This window comes from Herpailurus yagouaroundi, unplaced genomic scaffold, assembly GCF_014898765.1.
Source record: "Herpailurus yagouaroundi ecotype Mexico unplaced genomic scaffold, PumYag 180, whole genome shotgun sequence".
Classification (NCBI taxonomy): domain Eukaryota; kingdom Metazoa; phylum Chordata; class Mammalia; order Carnivora; family Felidae; genus Herpailurus; species Herpailurus yagouaroundi.
The window spans coordinates 13248257-13275886 of NW_024412411.1; the positions used below are offsets into that span (position 1 = coordinate 13248257).

General features: G+C 36.5%; 1 protein-coding gene across 6 annotated transcripts in view; it reads right to left on the reverse strand.

Moving 5' to 3' along the window:
- Positions 1–27630, reverse strand: part of DLG2 (discs large MAGUK scaffold protein 2) — a 2103489-nt gene that overhangs the window by 749473 nt on the left and 1326386 nt on the right. Inside the window, exon 1 of one of the 6 annotated variants that reach the window (XM_040489716.1) lies at positions 18459–18677. The exons of 4 other annotated variants lie outside the window; for them this stretch is intronic. In XM_040489716.1, coding sequence (XP_040345650.1) covers positions 18459–18563 — 105 coding nt within the window. In that variant the 5' untranslated portion in view covers positions 18564–18677. Of the gene's footprint in view, positions 1–18458; positions 18678–27630 lie in introns of those variants that run through there. One more of the 6 variants, XM_040489719.1, reaches the window with a different exon arrangement.

The following is a 27630-nucleotide window of genomic DNA, read 5'->3' on the forward strand; positions in this document are numbered from 1 at the left end:
AACCATAGTGATAAAGCATTATTATCACTATCCACATATTATAGATGAGAAAATGGAGGCTCAGGGAAAATAAGAGCTGAGATTTAACACTGGCCTTTCTGACCTCAAAATCCATTTTTTTTTTTCCACACTAAGTTGCTCCATGATCTGAGTATCTAGGTGGCTCAGTTGCAAGAGTCCTGCAGTGATTGCAGATCTCGAGGTAAAGCAGCATACAAGATTCTGGCAAACCAAAGACCACCCTGGAGGCAAGAGCTGCCTTAAGTCTTACATATCAGATATTGAAAGCAATCTGGTGATGCCTGAATGGTTACTGTTGTTGTCTTCCTCTTCTGTTTTTTAGTTTTTACTTCCTCTCTTCTATGCTTTCTAATTGGTTCCCAGGACTCTTCTAAAACATTTGTGCCTTGCCCCCTTGACCAGACTGAAAGCTTTCCAAGTATTACACCCAAGACTTATATTTAGTACAATTTGATCAATAAATATGTATTGATTTGATTCAACCCATCTTACTTTTGTTTTTCCTCTTACAGATTATATTAACATGACCTAGGAATAAATTTTGTATGCAAGCCCATTTCCTTTATGATGTCATTTATCCCTTTCATATGTTTATGCTGTGATTTTCCTTTTCATATACATAAATTCAGGTTGTTTAAAAAATGACAAGGATTAAATATTTTCCTAGAATTCTTCACAGCACTTGGTTACACCAAAGGAGCTCAGCAACAACTTAGGAATTACTGGCTAAATGTTGATATAAAGTATAGGTGAGGGTGTAAAGGAAAGTAATAGCTCTTTGTAAGCTCGTAAGCTCAGGAGAGCATTTCTAGGATAACTCCAAAATCTCCCATGTTACCAACAAAACTGTGACTACTTTTCCAGATTATCCACTGTCACTATCTTTCCTTAATCAGTCCCTATTGCTTAACTATCCAGCTTTTATGAAATATTGATTATTTCATAACTGTAAGCTGTAAAGGTTGTGAAGTATAATCTATGTTATGTGGAAAGCTCCTTATTGAGTAAAAAAGATTCGGAAGCCCCCTTTAATGCCTGCATCTTTTAATGTCATTAAAAATGCATGAACGAACAAAATGTATAGATTGTTTGAACATACACATACAGCACATACATCTGACACTGACAAATCCCAGGCATGAATGCCAAGATGTCATGGTTGGCTGTTCTGTATCCCACTGCTGCTATATCTGGCTCTCTGAAGATCAGATCTCCCATTGCTTTGTTTCAGGACCCTCATGACCCTCCCCAGACTGTTTTCACAGAAGCTTCTTGAAGGTACTCAATGATACAAGTCAGCAGAGAATAAAAATCCCAAGTGGTGACAGAGTATAGTTGAATTCTAAGTATGGCCCATGAGTGTGCTTCTGTAACCAGTTGTGAATTTCAGATCTCCCCATGGCTCATCCTGGCTTCTGTTTCTTTTCTCGCTTTTGAAATCATGTGAGTCCATGCCTAGTTTGATCAGGTCTGGTTTTAGATTCTTAAAACCAGTTCCCTAGTTGCTTTGATGGTTCCCACTAAGCTTTATCTCCACAATTCTTACTGCCCTGCTGTACACATAGTCTCTTTAATTGGGTATTGGGTATTCTCTTTAATTGAACTCCTAAATCAAACTGGTGACAGCAGATTCCAGTGTCCAACTTCAATATGCTGATTTCCATTAAATGGAAAGAAATTTTTAACAAATATGAAAAAATCATTTTTTAATTTATTTTTATTATTTATTTATTTTTACTTTTAGCAAGAGAGATAAATAAGCAGGGAGAGAGAATGAGAGAGAGAGAGAGACAGAGACAGAGACAGAGACAGAGAGAGAGAATCTTAAGCAGGTTCCATGCTCAGCACAGAGCTGGGTGTGGGGCTCGATCCCACAACCCTGGGATCACGACCTGAACAGAAATCAAGAGTCCGATGCTCAGCTGACTGAGCCACCAGGTGCCCCTGAAAAAAAATCTTTTAATGAGAAGTTTCAAGTCTTGTCTTTATATAAATATAGCCAAGGATTTTTGAAACTATAAAGGCTTAAGAAACCAATCTCTCTTAGGTGACCCAAACTATGAGATATACATGGTTTGCATTTTATATTACATTCTTTATATGTGCAGAAAGCAAGTTTACAGCAAGAGGGAAGTATAAAGTTAATTGTAGAAAAGCGAAAAGCAAACAGAGAGAATACTGAAAAATTGAAGTTGTTAGATCAAGTTATTCATGAATTCCCACCACTTTCCTCTTTGAGCTCCATAGGATACCCAAATACCTTTACATTACATCAATAACTTTGTTCATCCCAGTAAAAGATAAACCACTGCTCTTTGCCACAAAGAAAATAGTGACATAGATTTACTAAAGATCTGCAATTGCCCCTGAGCATCATCACTACCTGAAATCTTATGGGACCATGACCAAGCCACAGCCAGATCTTCGGTGTATTAACACTGGGGTGGGTAAGAAGAAAGTCAAGCATTTATATAGCACTTATTTATATAATTAACTTATTTAATCTTCACATAACCCAATGAGTCAAATACCATTATTCTCTATTCACAAGTGAGGAAGTAGAGTTTCAGTAATTTTTCCAAAGTCAGACATATGGTAAATATACCATCTTCAAACCTAGACAGTCTAGCTCAGAATCCATACTCTTGACAATTATACTCTACTGTCTCTCAGAACGGAATTGGAATTTACAAGAACTCTTTGGATTCTAACTACTGTTGTTCACTAACAGGTCAGAAGCCAGCTCAAAGCAAAGTTAGATATATACACCTTGATCCTGGCTGGTGGCAGAGCCTTCCCCTCCTCACTCTGGCCCAGTTACAGGGGTCCAGAAACATCATGTGAACAGGCCTACAGGAGGCATGGCTTAGAAGAAGGTAATAAGTGTCAGTCTAATGGCAGAATTCTAGCAAGCTGCTTGCCTTGTTTATCACTGCAAAGATTAAATGCTTTTGGGGGCTGCTCTCCCAGCCAATCTAGTGAAAACCAAAGGTGATTTGAATGTTAACGTTAGTTTGGGAAGATATAGTCAGGCATAGCCAGGCTGACTAAGTCTGGATGTTTTAAGTAAGCTCCAAGAAAATTTCTGGTAAATGACTGATTAAAGACATATTGATGGCTGTGTGAGAGAGAAACAAAATAGAAGAAACACACCCACTTTAGAATTACAAAACTTTACAGCTGGGACCTTAAGGATCATTTAATTCTATCCTTTCACTCTATAAATATGGAAATGGACACATGGCCTAGTGGCATGTCCCAGATCTCACAATTATTTAGTATGGAAACTAAAGACAGGGTAACAACAGCAATAACAAGAATAAACGGTTAAGCATTTATTAAATGCCTATTATGTTCCAAGGGCTGTGGTAAATACTTAAGATGCATTAATGTATTTACTTCTCAAAATGTTTTAAGGAAAACATCACTGTTCCCATTTATTTTTTAATTATTTTTTAAATGTTCATTTATTTTTGAAGCATCTTTTTTAATGTTTATTCCTTTTTAAGAGAGAGAGAGAGAGAGAAAGAAAGAAAGAAAGAAAGAAAGAAAGAAAGAAAGAAAGAAAGACAGTGTGAGTGGGGGAAGAACAGAGAGAGGGAGACACAGAATCCCAAGCAGGCTCCAGGCTCTGAGCTGTCATCAGAGAGCCCAATGCAGGGTTCAAATTCATGAGCTGTGAGATCATGACCTGAGGCAAAGTTAGACACCTAATTGACTCAGCACCCCCAGGCACCCCATTAAATGTTCATTTATTTTTGAGAGAGAGAAAGAGAGGTGGGGGTAGAGAGAGAGGCAGATAACAGTCAGCATAGAGCTTGATGCAGGGCTCAGACCTGATCATGACCTGAGCCAAAGTCAGATCAGGACCTGAGCCAAAGTCAGACACTGCTCAACCAGCTGAGCCACCCAGGATCCCCTCATTGTTCCCATTTAAAGGAAAGAAGGAGGGAAGGAAGGAAAAAAAGGGGGGGAGGAAGGAAGGAAGGAAGGAAGGAAGGAAGGAAGGAAGGAAGGCAGGCAGGCAGGCAGGCAGGCTCAAAGTGGCTAAGTCACCTGTCTAAGGCCTCAAACCTAAAAGTACTACAACCAGGTTTCAGACCCATGTCTTTATAGCCCCAGAACTCATGCTGATAACCACTAACATCTTCTGATTCCCTCTACTGAATTTTTCCGGGCTACATATTGAAAATTCAGTTATTTCCTGCCCTGTATGTTGCTAGTCACTCCTTCACTGTCTGAAGAGAAATTTCTCACTGTACTGACTCAGATTCAATTCCCCAATTCTCAGAGGGTTTCTAAGTCCCTTAATCTCTTTTAAACCCCCACTTAAAAAAATGGGACAACTCTATTTTCCAGTTAACCTATTTCCCAAGAAGTTAGCTGAAGAAATAATGCATGTTAAGTGAAAAGAGAGGAACTCTATAGATGTAAGTTTATATTATTTATTAGTGTGGTTATTTTTTGCTTTCCTGAATTTTCTTCTCCTTTTCCTATTTCCTTTCCACAAGACAAGCCAGGGGCATGCAGTTTAATCCAGTATAGCTCTGAGTCATCACCAATAGTAGTACCAATAGTATCAGGTCTGTACTCTGGCTTGCCCTTACCCTCCAGTGACATACAAACATATATAAGTGTACACACACACACACACACACACACACACACACACACACACAAGTGAGGACACTGAGGCAATATCACGAGGGTGGGTAACTGAACAGTATGAAAGCCTGAGGCATAGCTAGGCAAGGCTTAACTTGCAGGTTAATGACTATGGCAGGGTATCTCCGGGAGCAACCTTGGAGGAAGTAAAAAAACCTTGGCCCCTCTGCCTAACACTTTACAAAATGCAGAGATGGCTACCTACCTAGCTTACCATCAGCGTAGCTCAGAATATTGGGAAAAAAATGGCAGACTCATGTTTGGCCTGAATTCAGTTTAACTCTGCTTTCCTGAACTCTCTCAATAATAAAAATAATATTATCCTTACTTTACCGAAAACTGAGGCACAGAGATGTTAACTAACTTGCCCAAGGTCATTCAGCTGGTGATAGCAAGGCCAAGAATCAAATCTGAAAGTCCAGCTCCTATGTGGGTAATTCTTAACAACTGCAAAACATGTGCTTCTGTTCCCTATTAAAATTTGATAAGTCTCTAGAAGTCTGTTCTAGTTAACACAACTTCCCTCACTGATCCTTGAAAATTCACCATTAGTCTTTCATCCCTTTGGATTGAAGTGTTAACATGCCTGCTCCATCCTCCTTTAAAATACAAGGTAGTGTAATACTCTGCAGAAAACAGTTAAGCTGAGTTATGTGCCTCCAACTCTAGTACAGAAAAGCTGGGGTAGCCTGCAGAATGACACAGAGTGGAGATCTCAGAACCAAAGAGACTTTTATTTATGTTTTCTCTAGAATTAAGTCCACTTGGGATAAGAGATAAAAATTGCTTGAACTACTAATTATGAGGACTCTGAATTCCCATGCAGCAACCCAGCCACATATCTCTCATATCTCTTTGCACTTAGTATAAAAAGCAAAAATAAATGAGTCACCAAAACTTCAGGTCATCACTGAAACTCAAATGGATAATTATATTATACTGGCCGCTAATACCATGCTTTATCATTTACAGAGTATATTTATATACATTAGATCATTTAATTTCCACAGAAAGAAGGAAGGAAACTAACACTGACTGAGCAAATAACCATTGTGTGGCAGGCGAACATGATAAGTTTTTATTTGTGTTTTCTTGTGTACTCCTCACAGAACCCAGAGGGACTGGTGGAATTTTCCTTTGTTTACAGTTAAGTAAACTGAGGTGTAGGGTGATTCAGTGAAATTCCCAACATCAGACAGCTAGAGGGGAGCAAAGCTGGAATTCAAACCCAGGTCCTTTGACTCCAAATCTCTTGCTTTTGTACATTAGTCCATGATGCCACAAATCCCACGGGCTCACAGTGAGCATTTACAAAACTAACTGCTTTATTTATATAAATGCTCTCTGGAGATTGCATGAAAAATGGAGTCATTAGCTCAGATCTCAAATGTGGTTTAGTCAATGTGCCCCATGCCATATAACCATACATACTTAATTCACTGATTCACTCCATGTGGTGCTATTCCTGGAAAGATCCATGTGGATACCATCTGCTCCTTTTTGCTAAGCTACCAAAGAGCTATAGTCTTAGCAGCAGTTATATTTTCAACACATAGATACCAGAATTCTAAGCAAGCTGTTAATCTGGTTCATCAGGCTAAGGTGGGGCTAATTTCTTCTGTAGCACATGGATCAAGGTCTTGCATACAGTAGGTGATCAATAAATGGATACTATTTACTCCCTTCCCTCTCCTTTCTTTCCATCAAGCCAAGATTCTCACTACTTCAAGCACACACCTTGCTTAGGTCTACCATAAGATACTGTTTACATTTCTTCCTTCTCTTATGTCATGAATCAATCATGGTTCCCTCTCTTATTTATCTAAGAGATAAATTATATCTATCCTTCAAGGACAGTCTAAAGCCCCCTAGACTCTCTATGAAAGTTTCCTCAATCTTGACTGCAGGTTTCAATCTATCTCCATTCTGCACGCCCCCCCCCCCATTTTAAAGCATTCATTAGTTGTTACTTCAGTTTACACTGAATTATAAATGTTAAAGGAACTATGTGAAAGCACTAAACCCTGACATTCTTTTTTTTTTTTAATGTTTTATTATTTTTAAGAGAGAGAGAGAGAATGTGAGAGGGGTATGGCCAGTGATAGAGGAGGACAGAAAATCCAAAGCAGGCTCTGCGCTGACAGCAGCAAGTTGGATTTGGGGCTCAAACTCATAAACCATGAGAGCATGACTTGAGTCAGAGCTGAACGCTCACCAAACTGAGCCACCCAGGCGCCCCTAAACCCTGATGTTCTTAAAGAATATTAAGATGCGATATTTTCATCTCCTTGCTGAAACTGCAAGGACTTTGAGGAAAGGACTCTTATTTCATTTCTTTACCAGCCTCTTCCACCTACATTCCAATCAATGTTTTACATACAATATACTCAAAGATGTTTGTTAATGGGCACTTAGACCTTTGAAACTAGAGTTGCAGTAACAAGAGACAGGACTCATGAGAAACCCTGAGGTAACAGATTATGTAAAATGGGTGGAAAGGGGTAACTGCACAAAGCCCACTGGTGACTACTCTTGTACAACACTGATGGTGTGAATATGAGCATCTGGAACTTGTCATGCTATAGACTATGTTTTTCGGAAGCACAATATGTAAATTAAGGAAAGTAATAAACAGAAAGACTCTTCTATACTTAACATATGCTGGTCATTTATATTCATTCTTTTCTAATGCTCATAACACACCTATGAGTTACATACTATAATTATGCTCATTATACAGATAAAGAAAGCAAGGCATGAGCCTGTAATGCAATGCATTCAAGGTCACTAGACTAATAGCTAGTGGAGCCAAGACTCATTCTTCTTCTCTTAATTTTAAGTTTTAATTTTAATTCCAGTTAGTTAACATACAGTCATACAGTGTTATATAGTAATTCAACAATTCCACACATACAATTCTCTGTGCTCATCATGACAAGCGCACTTGTGAATCCCCATCACCTATTTCACCTTACCTCCACTCCCCTCCCCTCTGGTGACCATCAATTTGTTCACTATAATTAGTAGCATCTGTTGGGGTACCTGGGGGCTTAGTCAGTTAAGCATCTGACTCTTGATTTTGGCTTCAGGTCTTGATCTCACAATTTTCAAGATCAAGCCCCTTGTCAGGCTCTGTGTTGATAACTCAGAGTCCACTTGAGATTCTCTCTCTCCCTCTGTCTCTGCCCCTCCCCAACTTGCACACATACACACTCTCTCTCTTTCTCAAAATAAAAATAATAAACTTTAAAAAAGAGCCCATTTCTTGCTTTGTCCCTATCTCTCTTTTTTCCCCTTTGTTTGCTTGTTTTGTTCCTTAAATTCCACATATAAGTGAAATCATATGATATTTGTCTTTGACTTATTTTGCTTAGCATTATACTTTTAGTTCCATCCATGCTATTGCAAATGGAAAGATTCCATTCTTTTTTTATGGCTTAATAATATAGCTGGTATATATATGCCATATCTTCTTTATCTATTCATCAATTGATGGATACTTAGGCTGCCTCCATATATTGACTATTGTAAATAATGCCACTATTAACATAGGGGTGCATGTATCCCTTTGAATTAGTGTTCCAGTATTCTTTGTGTTAAGGTCCAGTAGGACAATTGTTGGATAATAAGGTAGTTCTATTTTTAACTTTTTGAGGAACCTCCATACTATCTTCCACAGTGGCTGCACCAGTTCACATTCTCACCAACAGTGTATGAGTATTCCTTTTTCTCCACATTCCCATCAACACCTCTTGTTTCTTGTGTTTTTGATTCTAGCCATTCTGACAAGTGTGAGGTGATACTTCATTGTAGTTTTAATTTGTATTTCTCTGATGATAAGTGATGATAAACATCTTTTCATGTGTCTGTTAGCTATCTGGATATTTTCTTTGGAGAAATGACTGTTCATGCCTTCTGACCATTTTTAATTGGATTATTTGTTTTGAGGGGTATTGGAGTTGTATCAGTTCCTCATATATTTTGGATAGTAATCCTTTATCGGATTTGCAAATATCTTCTCTTACCCTGTAGGTTGCCTTTTAGTTTTGTTGATTGTTTCCTTTCCTATGCAGAAGCTTTTTATTTTGCTGTAGTCCCATTAGTTCATTTTTGCCTTTGTCTCCCTTGCCTCCAGAGACATACTACAAAGAAGTTGCTATGGCTGATGTCAAAGATGTTACTGCCTGTGCTCTCTTCTAGGATTTTTATGATTTAAGGTCTCACATTTATGTCTTTAATTCATTTTAAATTGATTTTTGTGTATGGTGTAAGAGAGTGGTCCATTTTTTCCAAAAGGTCACTCTTCTTGACTCCAAATCCATGTGTTTGTTGTAATGCCACTCTGTGTTGAGTAAGGAAGGTGGTACTGGAAGTGTTTCATGCTCTAACTTATATCCAACTGTACATTTCAGAAGTTGGAAAGGCAGAAGGAAGCATAGGATTTGATGAAAAGCTAAACACTCAAAGATCATGAAAAAAACAAAAAGGCATTCCAAGAATTTGCTAAATTTTTCAGATGAATATGAAGATCTAGTTCAAAAGATTCACCCAAGGAGTTCCTGGGTGGCTCAGACAGTTAAGCATACAGCTCTTGATTTCAGTTCAGGTCATGATCTCACAGTTTGTGGGTTTGTGACCTGTGTCAGGCTCTGTGTTGACGGCATGGAGATTTTTCTCTCTGCACTCTCTCTCTCTCTCTCTCTCAAAATAAATAAGCTTAAAAAAAATATTCATCCAAACTAAACATTCACTTGAAGTCTCATGTTTCATCTTAGAAAAGTTCATGTAGTTTTAATATTTTACTTCATAACTCTCTATTTTTTAAATATAAGAATGTGAAGCAAAGAAGTATCACCAAGCTCTTTCTTCTATCCTTGCCTTTCTCTATTTTCTAAACACCAATTTAGATTTTTGTTTGTTTTAGAGGAAATGTTAGAGAGACAGAGAGAGGAGATATGAGTTTGGTTTACTGTTTTACCATTAGTAATCTATAATGTGCTCATGTCCATGTTAGATTGGAAGATTTTTCAATACTTGCCTCTGAAACAGGGCACTTGGGTTGTGTTGCAGAAAGAACACAGTAGACACATTTTACTTCAATTTCTCTTATTTTCAATTCTGATAACATCTATAAGTCTATCAATTTCCCCTTTACTTATTTTGTCTTCAAAATTAGTATTATATTTGGAATAATTTTCATTGGGGAAAAACACAGAGAAAGAATAGATTTTTAAAAAAGAAGTGAATGGGGACTAGAAAAATAGAAGCTGGCTAACTAATGCTAGCATTTTCTGATGCCAAAGAATATATTCTGCAGATGCGTTTGTATATTGTCATCGACCAGGCAATGAACTCTTTGTTCCACGGCAAAAGCCTACAAATCTCTAGGTCTAAAATGCCAACCAGTTCCTAGCCCCACAGCTGTCCTAGCTTCCCAGAGTGGCAACGGCTATGTCACTCTTGGTTTCTCAGTTTTCCTATGGCTCCCTTACCCCCAGTTATTCTGTAAAGCAAGGGTTCTGCTTGCCAGTTTACCTCCTTCTGGGATGTGGATAATGCTACAGTTGTTTCAGAGTGAACATGGAGGAATGTTATCTGATAATGTGGGCTAGAGAAGAGAGAGGGAAACAGAGAGAAAAATAAAAGTAAGAGAAATAAGGCATAGAGCAGGTTGTTTAATGGTGTATGAGGACTCTGTCACCAAGTGGAGAATAAAATGGTGGTTCCCAGGCTGACTCTCCTCTTTACTCCCAGACCACTTTATCCATGAAACTGTAAACTAAGACACTCTAGAACTTCATTTGTTTTATAAAAGGTTTCCTTAACCAACTGAAAAAGTAATGGTAACTTCCTTATGAATATAATGTTTGCAACCTTGCAATTTATGACCCCCTCCTTGCCCACTCTAACTCAACGAAAACATTTGCATGGTATGTTTTTAAGTTATAGGATGAGCATCTGCTAGTCTTGTACTTGGAGTCAGCAGATGAGGTGCCTAGGGCTGTTGTGTCACTGTAGAACTTGGTCAGATCACTTAACTCTTTAAATTATGTCTAAGGTTATATCCAGCTATAAATAAGGATTGGATAATTCCTGATTTTAATATTAACCTAACTTTGAATATCAAAAGAAGAGTAATAAAAGCAGTTTAGGGTTTGGGTCATCTGACTGAGATTTAATAACTCTCCTCTCACCTATAGTATGATTTTAGCCAATTCATTTAACCTCTCTCAAATGTTCTAATCATATATAAATGGAGATTGTAACTTATTATTTATCTACCTAATGTGTTTCTTTGAGAAGAAAATGGGATCATATATAAAAACCCTATGCAATTTGTAAAAGGATTTATTAAGAAAATATTAAAACTCAGCAACATTAATAATGGCAACCCTGCTTTGATCAGACATTGTGCTAAGGGTTTAACTCACATCTCATTTGAACCACAAAAAAGCTTTAAAAGATCTGTATAATATCTAATTTTACAGAGGATGAATCTGAGGTCAAAAGTTAAGCCAGGACTCCAAACCTAGGTTTTTCAAAGTAGCTAAGAGTCTGAATTTCAACAAAACTGCACTAGATTGAGCTTCTAGTCCTGCTAGGTTAGGTCTTACTGCTTAGTCACTTCTGATTCCAGCCATTTCAACTCTTTCACTTTTAACTTCCTTATAAATAATATGGAGATGTTAACATCTGTCTTGCCTACCTTGCTAAGGTATAAAGACCAAGAATATAATTTGCAATGCTTTGAAAATTACAACAAGATAGAGCAATATAAAGAAGATAGTAGTAGCAGAGTAACAGGAGTTTCAGCAGCAGCAAGAGTAAAAGCAGTATATTTTCAAGATAAAAATTAGTAACTCCTTTGTTGTTAAGCATCTCCCTAAGTAAAAATATCTAAATGAAGTTTAAAGAAGTACAACATATTTAGTATTAGCTCATTAAAGTTTTCAAGAATTCGATATGTGTGTGCTTTAATTTTGTTGTGCTACTTGGAGGAGGACTGCTATTATTAGCTCTGAACAAATGCCTAGTTTTCTATTCTGTAACAAAAATGTTTTGGGTCCTATTTTTGCAATTTCTGGAGTGGGTGAGGAAAGTGGGAGTGGCAGAGGATGGGCTTTATATTGTTGTACAGTAACATATCTGCACTGATACTCATTGTGATGAATCCACATAAACATTTTACAATCAGCAACAATGGGATAATGAGAAAGCATCCTGTACCTGGCATTACTTTTTCATGAACTAAAAATGCCTATGCACAGGAATCACAAGGCCAGCAGTCAAAGAAAATGCAAATAGCATAAAAGAGGAGGATAAAAAGATAGCAAGTTCTTGCCTTTTGTTCAAAAACAAAAGTGGCTATTCTATTCCATTTTACCAGAAATCTGCAAATGTTCGTGCAGTCCCAGGTTGTTGCAATTATCCAGGTCGCTTCTGATGTAGTTATTTTCCCTCCCTTAGGTTGAATATCTCTATAGATTAAGTTTCATCTTTGTTCCTTCACTAATAGGAATTCCATTAATAGCCTTGTTCATATTCTTCAGGAGGAAATAGACTAAAAACTGGGGTATTACTAGACAGAAATGTGAAGTGAGGCTAAGAGGAATGAAATAGAGAAATGAATCCGACATGATTGAGGATGATGAGTCAAGCAATATTTAGAATCCAGAAAGGACAAAACACACTTGGAACACCATGAACTAGGACTGAAACTCATCATTGAGCAAATCCTATTTAGATCTGACCTAAGCTTATGATGGCTCAAAGTCAACATCCAGGGACCAGAGGCAAGGTCTGTAGAAGTGATACTGGAACCAAAAAGATAGGCTTTGAGGAGGTATTTCAGACAAGAAGGATTATTCTATCATTATTATCCCATTGCTGCTAGGTTCTCACATTTTAAGTATTAATAAGCGCTTACAGATTTATTTAACAAACATGATAGTTAAGGCACTGTACTTGGAGCTGCAGAAAGTAGGAAGAAGAAGCACGTGGTTTTGCTCTATAAGGAGTTTATGGTGTCATGTAAAAATAAGAGAAATCCCTCAAATTTCTGTAATACAAAGCAGAACAATATCACAAGAGAAATAGGAGCAAAGTACCATGGTGGGTGAGGAGATGGGATTAGGTTGAGAAGGCCTGGGTTCTCTCCTAGTCTTACCACCTATAGGATCTTAAACAAGATACCTGACCCCACTGATCTAAAATGGAGGTGATAATATTAGGATCATTTCATGTTGGTATTGTGATGATTCAATAACAAGGAATAGATTAAATCAGTGTATGAGTACATTCTCTACTCTTATTTTTCTTCAGGGAGTGTATTATCAGGGTTGAAATAATAAGGGAGAAGGCATATCATCCGGTTATAAGATATGAGAGAAGTCTTGTGGAAGGTCATGTAAGTTAAGTCTTGAATGATGGAACTTCACCTTTCACGCCCAGTGTACTCAGCTGATTTGCTCACCTTCCCTCCAGTTCTTGTCCTGTCCTTTCTTGTACGGCTGGATCCTGTCCCTGGAACACTAGCCACTAACTGGCCCTTGTCTTAGCTAAGGTTCTTTGGTTGCAGGGAATAGAAAGCCACATACAGTAGCTTAAGCAAAATCTGAACTATTAGGTTGAAAGGGCAGGAAGCACAGCAGGTTAGCCATCTGATGAACAGGAACTAAGAACTGGGAATTCTGAGGGACCCAGGAAGCCACAGACAAGTCTCTGCCAGCTTCTCTCTGTTCCTGTCAGGCTCATCTCTTTCAGCATCTTTCTTAGGGACCATATGGTTTCTCATCTCCTTTTCTCTTTCTATCTTTGTTTCATTCTATTATACCTGTGCATAAGCTTTCTCTGCCTCTCTAGGCACATGTTCTCACTTGCAGGCACAGACAGGTGTTAACCTGTAGTCTAGGCCACAGGTAGAAGCGGTTATGAAGCCAGGTGTCTGAAAGTTATCTCTTTTTCCACTGGAGATTCTCTTCAGACTCCAGTGCCTTAGTATGAGCCTGACTTAATCACTGATTCTTCTCTGATTGACTTGAAGGATTCCTGACTTTAAATAAATGACCCAACTCTTACCCTTTTTGTTTCTGACCTTGCTGTCACTGATGCTCAAAGAGGAAGATCAGGGCTTGGGAAAGTTGATAACTATCCCTCACTTCATACTGCTTTTTTATGCCTTGGGGCCTTTGTACCTACTGTTTCATCCTTTCTTATCTCCTTCTCTTGTTTTAAAACCATCTCAAGACCTCTCTCTTCTTTGCAATCATCCTTCATCTTTCCCCTCCATTCCAGGCAGATGGATCACTCCCACCTTCCTACATCTACTGTGGTCTGTACATCCCTAGATTGCTGCTTCTACTGCAACTGTTTTAGTCTCAGTGGTTTTCTCCTTATTCTAGTGAACCCATTACGAAAATTAGTTCTGGAACCACATAACTAGTTTAAAGGTCTGGTCTTTCCATTCACTAGCTATGTGATTATGGGAAAGTCACTTAATAGCTGTAAACTTTGTAAAATGGAGAGGATAGTGCCCATATCAGAGAGCTGTTGACAGAATTTAGTGAAATAATATGTGGTGTGCTTAGAACAGTACCCAACACAAAAGAGGTACTCAATACATATGGTCACTTTTACACTACAAGTACCAATCTCAGGTACCATGTGTCAGACAGGACATACTAATTTTTTGCTAGGGAAATTAACATGTATATTAAGACTATGATATGCATAGGAAAGAATATTTTATTCCATTTGCCTTATATGTAGAGGCTTTGCAAAAATATCTGCAGTTGCTATACTGGTAATAGTTGTGTATCTGTGTGCACATATGTGCAATACTCAATTGCAAGTGTGAGAAATGCTATGAACCACACAGGATAGCATTAAAGTGTACAATACAGATATATACATAATTGTTTAGTTCATGTTTGTCTCCTCCCCTAAGAATGTAAGTGCCTCAGGGCAGACTTAAGCTTGTCCTATTTATTGCTATATGCTCAGCCCTATTACATAATTTTCCGATAAGGTAGTTAATAAATATTGGTTGAATGAATGATCAGGTGAAAAAATGAACCATGTTTATGCAATTAGTAAGTGCTTTTATTGTTCCCTCCACTTCAATGTCCTCTTCCTCCATCATCACTGCATGTCTATATTCTACTTAACCTTCAAAATCTAGCTGATACCCTTCTGTGAAACTCGCCCCTTTCTTTAATTCTTAGGGTAATTCATGGGTACTCAGGACACTCAACACTTAGTATCCGGTGTTAGAATCATCTGTGTATCCATTTGAAAATATTTCTCATGAGCAAAATTCCATGTAGGTTTCATCAGGGTTCTCCTAATTGAATCATCTCAGCATCTCTCCACTGCTTGGTAAGCTGCATGACATTCACATTAGACAAAATTCAAACCTGGTGACTAGTAGTAGAAAGAAAACCAACTTTGTACATTGCAGCAAGAAACAGTGGGGCACCTTTTGGGCAAGGGATAATGAAGTGTCTCTTCCAAAGTGACTGGGTGTCATAAAAGTTAAAGTGCACATTCAGGTCTTTACCCTGTGCCTAGGACCATGACGAAACATAGTACGATCTCAATAAAATATGAGTGAAGTGAATGAAGTAATAGTGAATGGAAACACAGGTCAGTCTCTATGAAAAGAACTACTAATCATGGGGCTGTTTTTACAAGCATATCCATTCATTTGAATAACAAAACAGCAAAACCTTGATTTGCCTGAACCCCAAAGATACTGAATGTCTATAAAGATGCACTTATAGTTCCAATGATGGAACCAATTTATGGGACTCAAAAGAGAGCTTTTTATCCTTCAGCCATCTAATAAATACTTACAACTTACATTGGCTGGCACTTATGCTAAAGATACTGGGAATTCTGTGTTGCTGTTTTATACCCAGGGTTCTTGGGTCAAGTAGAAGAACTCACCTAAGATTCCAGATTTGATCTCCACCTCACCATTACAAGGCATGATCTATTATGTGAGACCAAAAAGTTGAGCTGTGAAAAACTTCATAGGTTGGCTTCCCTGTTTGTGTAGTCCATTTGGGACAGTTACACTATCCAGGTATTAGCTGCTTTAGGTTTCTTTCACCAAGATAAACTTTAGGCTGAATGGGCAGATTCTCTGGGGTTGATTATATTATAACTTGAGGCTGTATGTCAGGTTTATTATTAGTTCATAGAAGTGCAGTGACTGAAAAACTCTTTGCTTTCTATAGCTTATTGTGTGTCTGAGAAATTGTACAGACATTCTAGGTAGCTCTCAACTCTAATGATGTGCTAGCAATACACATTTATAGGACATAGGACACGTACAAACAACATTTACCTGCGAGTGAAACACCAGGTCAGGTTTCCTAAGATAGCTATAGAGTATGTGCCTATATTTCCTATACATTATTCATTTCCAGTATTTTATTTTAAAAGAAAATCAGGTTTATTTTAAAGGAGGTAATTGATTAAATCAATATAGGTTGTCATTTCCTGAATAGGTTTAAAACATCATGGCCAATATAGGTATTTTTAGAATTTATTTGTATATTCCAAATAATGAAGGGCCAGAATGCCATATATCCATGTATGTACATGTGTGTGTAAATATGTGTGTATCTTTGTATGTATGAAATACATTATTACTGTGCTTAAACAGTGCATAAAGTATGAAATAAATAAAGACCTTTTTCTGAGATCTAAATTACATGTTCTGATAAAAAATTGAGGCTCAATTTAAACAGATTTACCTCCAGCTGATAGTAATATTTTAATAGCCATGTTTTTTAAAAGTAATCCTCATAAAATTATGATATAATGATATATTTAATGTAAGACTCGGAAAAAAATTGAGAATATTTGAGAGACTGGCAAATTCTTAATGTCTTCCAAAAGGACTTAGAGGACTCAAAATGAAGCTAACCTGAAAAAAAAAAAAACCTGGTAATTTCTGTGTATGGTGCAGTGGAGGGAATTGGGAACAGACATTAGAATGGAAGAAAGAGTGGCCCATGGACTATGGAAACTAAATCCAAGGCTATTTTTTTCCAATAAGGGTCTATCCCCTACATCAAAACACTGCCACTCCCAACATAACCCCATTTTGATGCTTTAGTCAAGTTTTAATGTTTTCTCCAGATAGTTTTAAATAGAGATAATTTTATGAGGTCAGCATAGACAAAGCTGTTGATGAAAACTGCCATGTACTAACTGGAAATGCTAGAATTGGAGATTTGCTATTTGGTTTCATTTCTTAAGTGCTCAACAAGCACTCTTTGCTGTGCTACACACTTCTAGAACCTGGAGATAGATGCATCCTATATTCAGGGAGTTCAAGACAGGACAATAAGAAAACAAACAAATAAGTGTTAGTTTCTTCCTTAAACTTACTTTAATTTTCTCTTTCACTCCAATAAATGACAATATAAGAGACAGAGAAGAAAACACATGCAACAAAATATGTTAGGTGATAAATGGGAGGTGCATGCAAGCAGCAGAAAAGGGAGAAAATAACTGCCTGGCCAGAGAAAGCTCCAAAACGAGGTGATACTAGCTTCACAAAGAGTATCATATTCTCCCTGATAAAACAAAGGAAGAAAAGCTTAATAAAGACAGGAGAAGCAAACTATACACATCAAGTCTCAGTTCAATGTAGAATCATTATAACTTATTCCGTTGTGGAGAGATTTTCACCATTAAATTCCTTGCAAAAATTATGTTTTATGTCTTTAACTATCAAGATCAATTTACAGAGGTCCAACTAGAAAATAGTACTCCGTGAGATGAATTTTAAAGGTATCACAGTCTTTGAAACATTTAGGTGATTCCCAAGTTACAGACAAAAATACAATATCACCTAACTTCAGTCAGTTGAAAATAACTTGAACTTCAAAGAAGATTTATTCCAACTATTGACAGAGGTATGTCTCTTGAGTTTCTACATCAGAAATAATGTTTTTCATAAGCTACTCCACGTACATTTTTAGCAGAGACTAATTGTTAAGAGTTTCTTTCATTCTTAATTCTTTTATTCTTGATCCTTCAAAACAGATTCAATTAAAGAATCAAATGTTTTAAAACTCTTATTCCACCTCATCTCAGCCTATCTAATGTAGCCACCCTCATTCTTCCTGTTAAATAATTATAAGCACAAACATTATTTCTGTAATATATAGCACAATGACACTGACTTATTAATTCATTTTATATATCTATATACTTCTACCAGCTACATTTACAAATTTCTAAAGAGTGCATCACTGCTTTACTAAAGGAACAGTCACGCTTTCAAGAGAGATTTTATGGTGGATTTCATTTGAATAAATAACCAAAATGTAAGAACTAACTTTTGGAATCTTGATCTATGTATCAAACCCACTGCAAAAAGATATTCAAGCCATTCTAAGGAGTTCTGAGAGAATAAGCCAAGAAATACATACTGCAAGTTGTATCAAAGATTAATATGAGAAATATCAATCTTGCTCCCTTTCTTTAGTACATGTTACTTGTTAAACACTACTATTTTCAAGAGGATGAGTTTACTTGGACCACTATTTACTCTTTCTCATTGATCAACGTCTGGCTATATTAAGAATTCAGACTTCATACAGAGCAAGACAGAGATATATTTATCCCAAACAAAAGCTACAGAGAAGATACCACATCTTTAAATGCATATAATACATGCCATTTATCTACAGCTATAAAAGGAAAAAGAAGAAGAAAAAAAATTTAGGAAAATAAAAGGAAATTTTCCTTACCGGAATGAATGCATGTTGCATAGCTTGCTCACATTGTTTTAAGGAAGCAATAGTATCCCACAAAAGCTGATAATTTTCAGCCCGGGAAGCACTTGGCCGTTGCATAGCGAAAGCTAGTAACACTCAAACTGAGCTCAAAGAACCCAGTTGAAGAAGGAAAAAACCCTGCAGATCTGTTACATAAACTTCTTAATTAGATCTGCTACACAAACTGCTATCTTAAGACTTAAAAAAAAAGTTAATCAGAACATTTCTTTTGGGGGATAACTGGGCATGACTTGAACAGAGACAGATGTTTTCATTGGGAAGGATTTTCGTTCCCACACTTGTGAAAAGCAATCCCATCAATGTTCCCCTGTCTTCACACGGGTCTGGCGAAACTGCACATACCATAAGTGTGTGGGGGGAAAGAAGTAGGAGGGAAGGAGATGTGAAAAAATTTCTACCAGAAGATTTGGGTGGCAGGCCATGAAGGTAAAATTTGAGTAGCTTGTGAAAAGTAGTAAAATTAATGGCAGTGGGTTACATACACCCATGTATGATTATATGCAGGTGTCTATACTTGTCTGCTGTGAGAGAAATGCAACCATATACGTTCATTCTCAAAGTGTTATTTAATATGTCCAACTCTCTTCTCACTTTAGTTAAGAACTAAACATGACATTTTTTCATCTATGGAGCACCATTGCCTTTATTAACTACAGAGTTGTGTCCCTGGAACTATCCCTAAAGACCAGCCAGAAGGTTCTTAAGTATAAAATGTAGTCAATTATTTATCTTAAAATATAAAAGCAGTTAGAAGACCTTTCTGTTGCTTTATGTAGTAGAGAAAAGTCACATTTGTTTGCTATTCTAAGTAGAATTTTCATATATAATGCCAGGAGAATTGAGCCTTTAAACAGTCTTGGGACCAGAGAGTTGTCTTCCCAGAATTTGAACATGTTAATTCCAAAGAAATTGGTTGCACACTTTAACAGCAGTAAGGCTAGTATAAAGTACTAAATAAATCTATTACATATTCTAAGGACTTCTTCACCTAATCAGGAGCCCACAAAGTAAAGTGAGGCTCCTCCACTAGCCCCTAGTCTTTGTGGGATTGGTGACTTGGGGGTAATGCATTTTGAAAGAAAAGACTGAGCACTCACAAGTTCCAAAGGAATCTGTACTCTCAGAGCTAGTCATGTAGCCAACAGGAGGACATTTATTCAAGTATTTCTAGAGGTAAGGGGTAAACTGAGGGCAATACATAATATAATGAATAAATTGTGCTTTTAATTGACCCAAAAAATCTAAGGAGTACAAAACAAGGCACAAATTATGGGAAACAGTTTGATGACATAAATGAAGGATTTTTGCTGTATATTTTTAGAAGAGCTGCATGATTTGGGTTACCTAGTTTTTCTGCATTTATGTCATGGCAATGGCAGATTAGTTCATGATAATGACCTTGCACTATGAAAATCTCAAAGGCTGAAAGGTTTCCTCCTATCTCAATTATTTTTCAAATTTAATGAAGGAATTGGAAGTAGAATTGATCTTCCAAAATTTCTACCTGGGCTAATTTGTAGGAAGATTATTTTTCCTTAATATTTCATGAGTACACACCATAAGGCTATTGCCATTAGTTTGTTTTTCAATACGAATTCAACCAACCTTCTCTTTTTCTCATTCATGGTGTTCTGTTCAGCTCACACCCACAGTCCCTCCTCTGCCTTCATTCCTGCCCTTATACTCTCCCATCTGCCCCAGCCACATGCTTCTTCCTTACACATTGTGGACCAGCCAGCCCACAACTTTCAGAAAATATTCCTTCCCTAGTAAATGCTCAGTATTTCTTTGCAAACAACAGGAAAATATAAAGTTGTTTTCTAGGTTATCCTCCAAAATTTCAGCCATCCTTTCTGAATCCTTTGAGCAAATATTCACCATTATTCCAGCCCCCAGCTGAATCTTCTGTCCTACCATGCATTTCTTCTACCTCTTGTCTGTCAGCTCCCTTCCTTCTTTCATTTAAGCAGCATGTCCAAAAAGATCCTCCTTTCCTTACTCTTTAGAAACAGGGTAGATAATCTGCAGTCTACATGTAGAAGCTCTACATAAAAAAAAAAAAATGACTTTGGAATCATTCATTCTTCAATAAGCATATTAAGCATCTCTCATGTGTTATACTTTTTTATTGTACTATACACAGATGCACAAATCAGATGGTGAGGCTCTCTTTAAGGAGCTTAAAGACTAATTGAAGGGACAATATCCGGGCATGAAAAACAAAAGCCAATTTAGAAAAAGGGTTATAAAAGAGGCAGCACAAACTATTCACAAAACAATGAAAAAGAAAAAAAAACATATCCATTGGGAAAATTAGGGCAGCCTCATGGAAGATTTAGTACTTTGCTAGAGCTTAAGTTAGGGTAAAATGTGAACATGCAAAGATAGAAAAGGGATATTCCTGAGGAAAGAAAAGTAAAACAAAGGCAGAGGGTGGGGAATTAGAGGCCATTACTGATTGGTTTGGAAGGAATATGACACTAAGAGAGTTTAATAGTAAAATTTACACTGGAACTAAAGCTACTCTTAAATGCAAACTCAATAGCTTCTTATTCCTAATGCTAACCAATCTTAGCTCTGACCAATTTTTAGAGCATCCATATGCATAAATTCAGTGAAACTCTTCTTAAACCTCATGAGGTGGTAAATTAATTCCATAGATCTATCCTCCACTTTTAAAAATATTTAGTTATTTTGAGAGACAGAGAAAGCATGCGGGAGCAGGAGAAGGAGAGAGAGAGAAACCCAAGCAGCCTTGGTGCTGCTAGTGCTGAGCCTGATAAGGGGCTGAGGGCTCCATGTCATGAACCATGAGATCATGACCTGAGCTGAAACCAAAAGTGGGGTGTTAAACTTGACTGAGCCACCCAGGTGCCCCTCCCCCACTTTTTAAATAGGTGCATTGGTATACTTTTGGAGGCTTTAGGTGGCTCAGTGATTTAGGTCACGTTACCTACTTACTTAATTATTTAGTTTTTATTAAACACAAACAACATGTTTTATACTCAAGCCCAATCGTTTTTTTGTTTGTTTGTTTTGTTTTTAGGAGAGAGAGTGCGCAAGCATGGAGTGGGGGTGGGGGTGTAAGAGGGTGTAAGGTTGGAGTGGAGGGAGAGGGACAGAAAGAGAGACTCTTACACAGCTCCATGCCCAGCTCAGAGCCCCACATGGGGTTCAATCTCAGGACCCTGAGATCACGACCTGAGCTGAAACAAAGAAATCAAGAATCTGACACTTAACTGGCTGAATCACCCAGGCACCTCTAATCTTGTAAATTCTATAATCTATTACCTTCAACATTCAAGTGGAGTACACCATGAATCTTACTTGACCAAATATTTGACTTAGTGCAACTTGGCTTAGTTTAATAAACATTTATTGAGCTCTACTATAATCTCAGCATGGTGCTGGAAACAATGCAAAGGTAAATATGTTTCAATCCTCTGTTTCTTTTCAACTACTTTTCATTGTGCATTTGCCCCTGCCCACAAAGTTAGAGTGCACATATTTTCATCCTGTTAGAATAATGCCTGATATGTAATGGCTACCAAATTTCTGTTTAACACTCAGTCATTAGGCCATATGTACCTCATATTTAAATACATTGCCATGTTATAAATTAGATTACAGAGCTAAGAATGTCTAAAAATACTTTTTGTATGGTGGTATTGCCATGCCCAGGCAATTCTGCATTTGAATGCTTTCTATTGGTGATTTGTTTAAATATAACTTTATGGCAATTGTACTTCTAGTAAGAATGGAGTAACAGGGCTTGGATTTATAGTCCAGTCTGAAGAAACCAAAAAACAGGACAAAATACATGAAACAATGAATTTCAAGTACGGACACCAGCCAACAAAGAACAGTGAACTCTGAGAGACAGGAAACAAGTAAGGTAAGTCCTATAACTACCCCATCTACAACCTTGAATATCCATGCCACAATGAAGGGAGGGAGAATCCAAATGAAACCCAATGAACTTGCTGAGTTGATGAGACAGGGTTGTTTTTCTGAAGAGACCAAAGTGACAAGTAAAAACAGAGACATCTATAATTATAATTGGAGATTTTAATACCCTAAATAATTAATAGAATTCACAGAAATAAATCTATAAAGTTATAGAAGACCTTTACAAAACCATCCATAAATTTGAACTAATGTACCTTTAGAGAACACTCCACCCAGCAATGGCAAAATGCACATATTATTTTCAAATGCTCACGAAACATTTACCAAGATAGAACATATTTTGAACCATAAGTCAAATTTTAATAAATTTAAAAGGAGCCATGTTAAAAAAAAGTATATTCTTGGACCATAGTGAAATTAAGTTAGAAATCAAGGTAAAACAATCTCTGGACAGTCCTAAAATGTTTGGAAATTAAATAAAACACTTATAAATAACCCACTGGCTAAAGAACAAATAAAAAAGAAATTAGAATGTATTTTGAACTGAATGAAAATAAATCATAACATATCAAAATTTGTTGGATATCCTTAAAGCCAAAGTTAAAAGAACATACATAGCACTAAGCACCTATTTTAAAAAGAATAAGAAAAAAAAAAGAGCTCAAATTAGTGATCTCAGCTTGCACTCTTCACAATAAAAAAAATATAGCAAGAACACAATAAAAGAAGCAAAAGAAAGGAAATAAAAAGGATCAGAAGAGAAAGGAAAGAAAATCAATAAAACTAAGAGCTAGTTCTTTGATAATATCAATAAAATTATAATCCTCTAGGAAGACTAATGAGGGAAAAATGAGGAAAGAAATAAATCATCAAAATCATGAATGAGAGAGGTAGTAGCATCACTATAGATCTTATAGCCTCCATGAAAGGTTCAATAAGAAAATCTCATAAAAAACTTTATGTCAACAAGTTTGACACCTTAGATGAAGTGGATACTTTTCTTGAGAAATATAAAATACTAATTCTCACTCAAGAGAATAAGTAACATAAATAGCTAATCCATATATTTATCAAAGATAGTGAGGGGTGCCTGGGTGGCTCAGTTGGTTAAGTGTCTGTCTTCGGCTCAGGTCATGATCTTGCAGTTTGTTGGCCAGAGCCCTGCATTGGGCTATGTGCTGACAGCTCAGAGCCTGGAGCCTGCCTCAGATTCCATGTCTACCTCTCTCTGCCCCTCCCTGGCTTGCACTCTGTCTCTCAAAAATGAATAAACATTAAAAAAATTTAAAGGTATTGAATTTGTAATTAAAAACCTATCACCGAGAAACTCCATGCCCAGATGCCTTCACTAATTAATTCTACCAAGTATTTAAGGAAGAAATAATAATGCTATACAAATTCTATCAGAGAACTAAAGAGGAAACAATACTTTCCAACTTGTTTTTTGGGGGCCAGATTACCCTAGTACTAAGCCAGATGAGGATATTACCAGCAAAGCAAATACCCATATGCCCTTATATATGCAAAAATTCTAAACAAACTTTAAGTAAATCGATTCCAACAATATATAAAAAAGGTAGTGAATCATGACCAAGTAGGTTTAACTTTTGAAAACAATCCAATATGATTCATATTATTTTTTTTAATAATACAAAAAACAAAAAGAAGCACATGATCATTTCAATAGGTACAAGAAACACCATTTTACAAAATTCAGTATCTATTCCTGGCTTAAAAAACAAAAACAAAAACAAAACTTTCAGGACAAGATCGGAATGTCTCTTCTTTTTTTAAATGTTTTTTCAATTAATTTATTTTGATAGAGAGCACACTAGCAAGTGGGAAAGGGGCAGAGAGAGAGGAAGAGTGAAAATCCCAAGCAGACTCCGTGCTGTCAGCATAAGAGTCTCACAAGGGACTCCATCTCACAAACCATAAGATCATGACCTGAGTTGAAATCAAGAGTTAGATGCTTAACAAACTGAGCCACCCAGGCACCCCAAGACATGTTTTTTCTTATCACTTATATTCAGCATTGTCTGGTAGGTTCTAGACAGTGCAACAAGTCAATAAATAGACATTGGAAAGGGAGAAATAAAAGTGTCTTTCTTCCCATAAGGCATAATTGTCTATGTAGAAAATTTCATGGAATCTAAAGCAAATTCTAGAATTTATAAATGAGTTTAGCAAGTGTTGCAGAATACAAGATCAATATACAAAGATCAATTGTATTTTCTGTACTAGCAGTAAATAAATGTTAACTGAAATAAAAATAATACCATTTATAATAAGATAAAAATATAAAATACTTAGGGATAAACTGTATAAAACATGTGCAAGCCATGTACACTGAAAAAACACATACATTTCCTGAGAGAAATTAAAGACATATAAGTAGAGAGATATACCATGTTTCTGGGTAAGAATAGTCAATATTGTTAAGATATCATTTTTTGAAAATTGATTTATAGATTCAATGCAATGTAATCCCAATCAAAAACTCTGCAATAATATTTGTTTGTTTGCTTATTTGTTTGTCCTGGAAAAACTGCTAAGCTGATCCTAAAATTATATAGAAATTCAAAGAATATAGAATAGCCCAAACAACTTTGAGATGGAAAAACAGAATTGGAGAAATAAATCTTACCTGTTTTCTAGTCCTATTATAAAGTTAAGGTAATCAAAGCAGTGTGGCACTGGCATAAAGATAAATAAACATACCAAGAGAACAGAATAGAGACTCCACACATCTATAGATAACTGATTTTCAATATAAATGCAAAGGGAATTCAATAGGGTAAAGGTAATCTTTTCAAGAAATGATGTTGGAACAATTGGATATCCAAATGCAAAACAGCAAATTTTGAATTATGTCTCTCTTTACAAATTTTTTTAACGTTTTATTTATTTTTGAGACAGAGAGAGAGCATGAATGGGGGAGGGTCAGAGAGAGAGGGAGACACAGAATCTGAAGCAGGCTCCAGGCTCTGAGCTGTCAGCACAGAGCCCGACGCGGGGCTCGAACTCAAGGACTGTGAGATCATGACCTGAGCTGAAGTCGGACGCTTAACCGACTGAACCACCCAGGCACCCCATACAAATTAATTCAAATTAAATTATAGACCTAAATATCTAGAGTTTAGACATTTTTATAAATTAAACTAGAAAAAGAAAAAAAGTAGAAGAAAATCTTTGTGACTTTTGGTTAGATATATTGGTATGTATATTGTAACAGATGAGTGAAAAGGAATGAACTGTTGGTACATACAACAACTGAATGAATTTCAAAATAACCAAGCTGAATCAAAGAAAACATTAAAAGTACATATTGTTTATCCCATGTATATAAAATCCTAGAAAATGCAAACTAATCTATAGTGACAGAAAGGAAAATCTGGGAATAAGGGTAAGGAAGGTCAGGGGAGGAAGTTGGATGGAGAGATGAAACTTTTGAGGGTGATATAGATACATTCATTACCTTAAATGGATGGTATCATAGGTCAAAACTTATCAAATTATAGATCTTAAATATCTTCAGTTCATTGGATATTAATTATATCTCATTGAAGCTATTTTTAAAAAGTTCTCTAAAAGTTCATAGAAAAGCCATCAGAAAGTATCACTCTCCTGGGTTTTATCCCAGGTGATAAATTCTGTCACCCTTTAATGTTACAAACTTATAGTTTGATCCATCTCCCATAGGAAGGGAGAGGATTAGAAAACAATGACTTTCTAGCAAGAAGGGAAACAAAATATACACGTAAGCTTAACAAGAGGAAAGGACCAAAATTTCATATCTGGGGGCCTTACTCTTAGTTATGATTCTTGCCCTAATTATCTCTAAGATCTTGGTTCAGTTATTTTGCTTTGACAAGCTAAAATTACTCATCCATAAAATGAAGATCTTAGATTCAACCATCTCTTGTTTCTTTCAGTTATAATTCAGTGATTTGTGAATATATTTTAATCCTCAAAAATTCCATTTCCCTCTCAAAGTAAGCACTTACAGACAAGACCTTAAGTTTAGCAAAGATATCTCAAGTAATTCTGAATTATGCATTATGTCATACATGTTGACAATCTCTCTCTAGTAATACAGTAAATTCTCTTGAGGGTAGGATCCTCCATCGTAAAAACTCTGGTTTCCCTGTCATATTTGAAGTTCAGAGCTTACATAATTGTAACAGTGACATTATAACATATTAAAATTGTAAGAATAGAAATTTACCATTTTACTTTGTTAAAAACTACTTTACCCTGCAGCATCAAGGTGCTATTCTCAATATACAGATAGAGAAATAGGTCCATAGAGGCTAATGTAACTTGCTTTGCCACTTACTAGCTATGCTACCTTGGACAGGTCCTTAGTTTCTCTGCTTCAGTTTGTCATCTGCAAAGTGGAGATTAACAGAACTCACCTCTTAGGTAGTATTTGTACAATTTCATCTGTCTATCTATCTATATATCTATCTATCATCTATCTCTCTTTTTTATGTTTAATTTGTAGGTAGAGCACGAGCAGGAGAGGGCAGGGGAGGGGGCAGAGACTCACTAACAGAAGAGAGCCTGATACGGGGCTGGAACTCATGAATCATGTGATCATGACCTGAGTCAAAGTGGGATGCTTAATCCACTGAGCCACCCAGGCACCCTAATATTTGTAAAACTCTAGAGAAGAGCCAGGCACACAGTACGCACTAGTAGCATTTATGAAATTAATCCATTTCATTTTAATTTGTTAATATATTTAATAAATAAGTACTAATAAGTAGGTAATAAGTAAAATCTATAATAAATTCATATCTTATGGTTCCATTTGACTAATGATGAAGAAATATTTAGGTAGTTGCAGACTGACCTTCCCTGACCACTACCACACCCTACTCTAAAGTATGTATCCTCCTAATGTTCTTTCTCCCAGAACCTTGTTTGTTTCCTTCATAGTTCCCATCTTAACTTGAAATATATTTGTTTATTCACTTTTTACTTTTAGTCTCTTCCACTAACCTATAGTTTCAGAGAAGAGAAGCAAATGTACACTCAGCATCAGCACAATGCCTGGGACATGATGGGCTCTTTCAGTGTTTGCTTGATATTACTGCTATTAATGAGGCCTAGAATAGATAAAAGCTTAATAAAACTTGGATAAACTTATGTTAGTATGTTTATTATGGTGTGTGTGTGTGTGTGTGTGTGTGTGTGTGTGTGTGTGTGT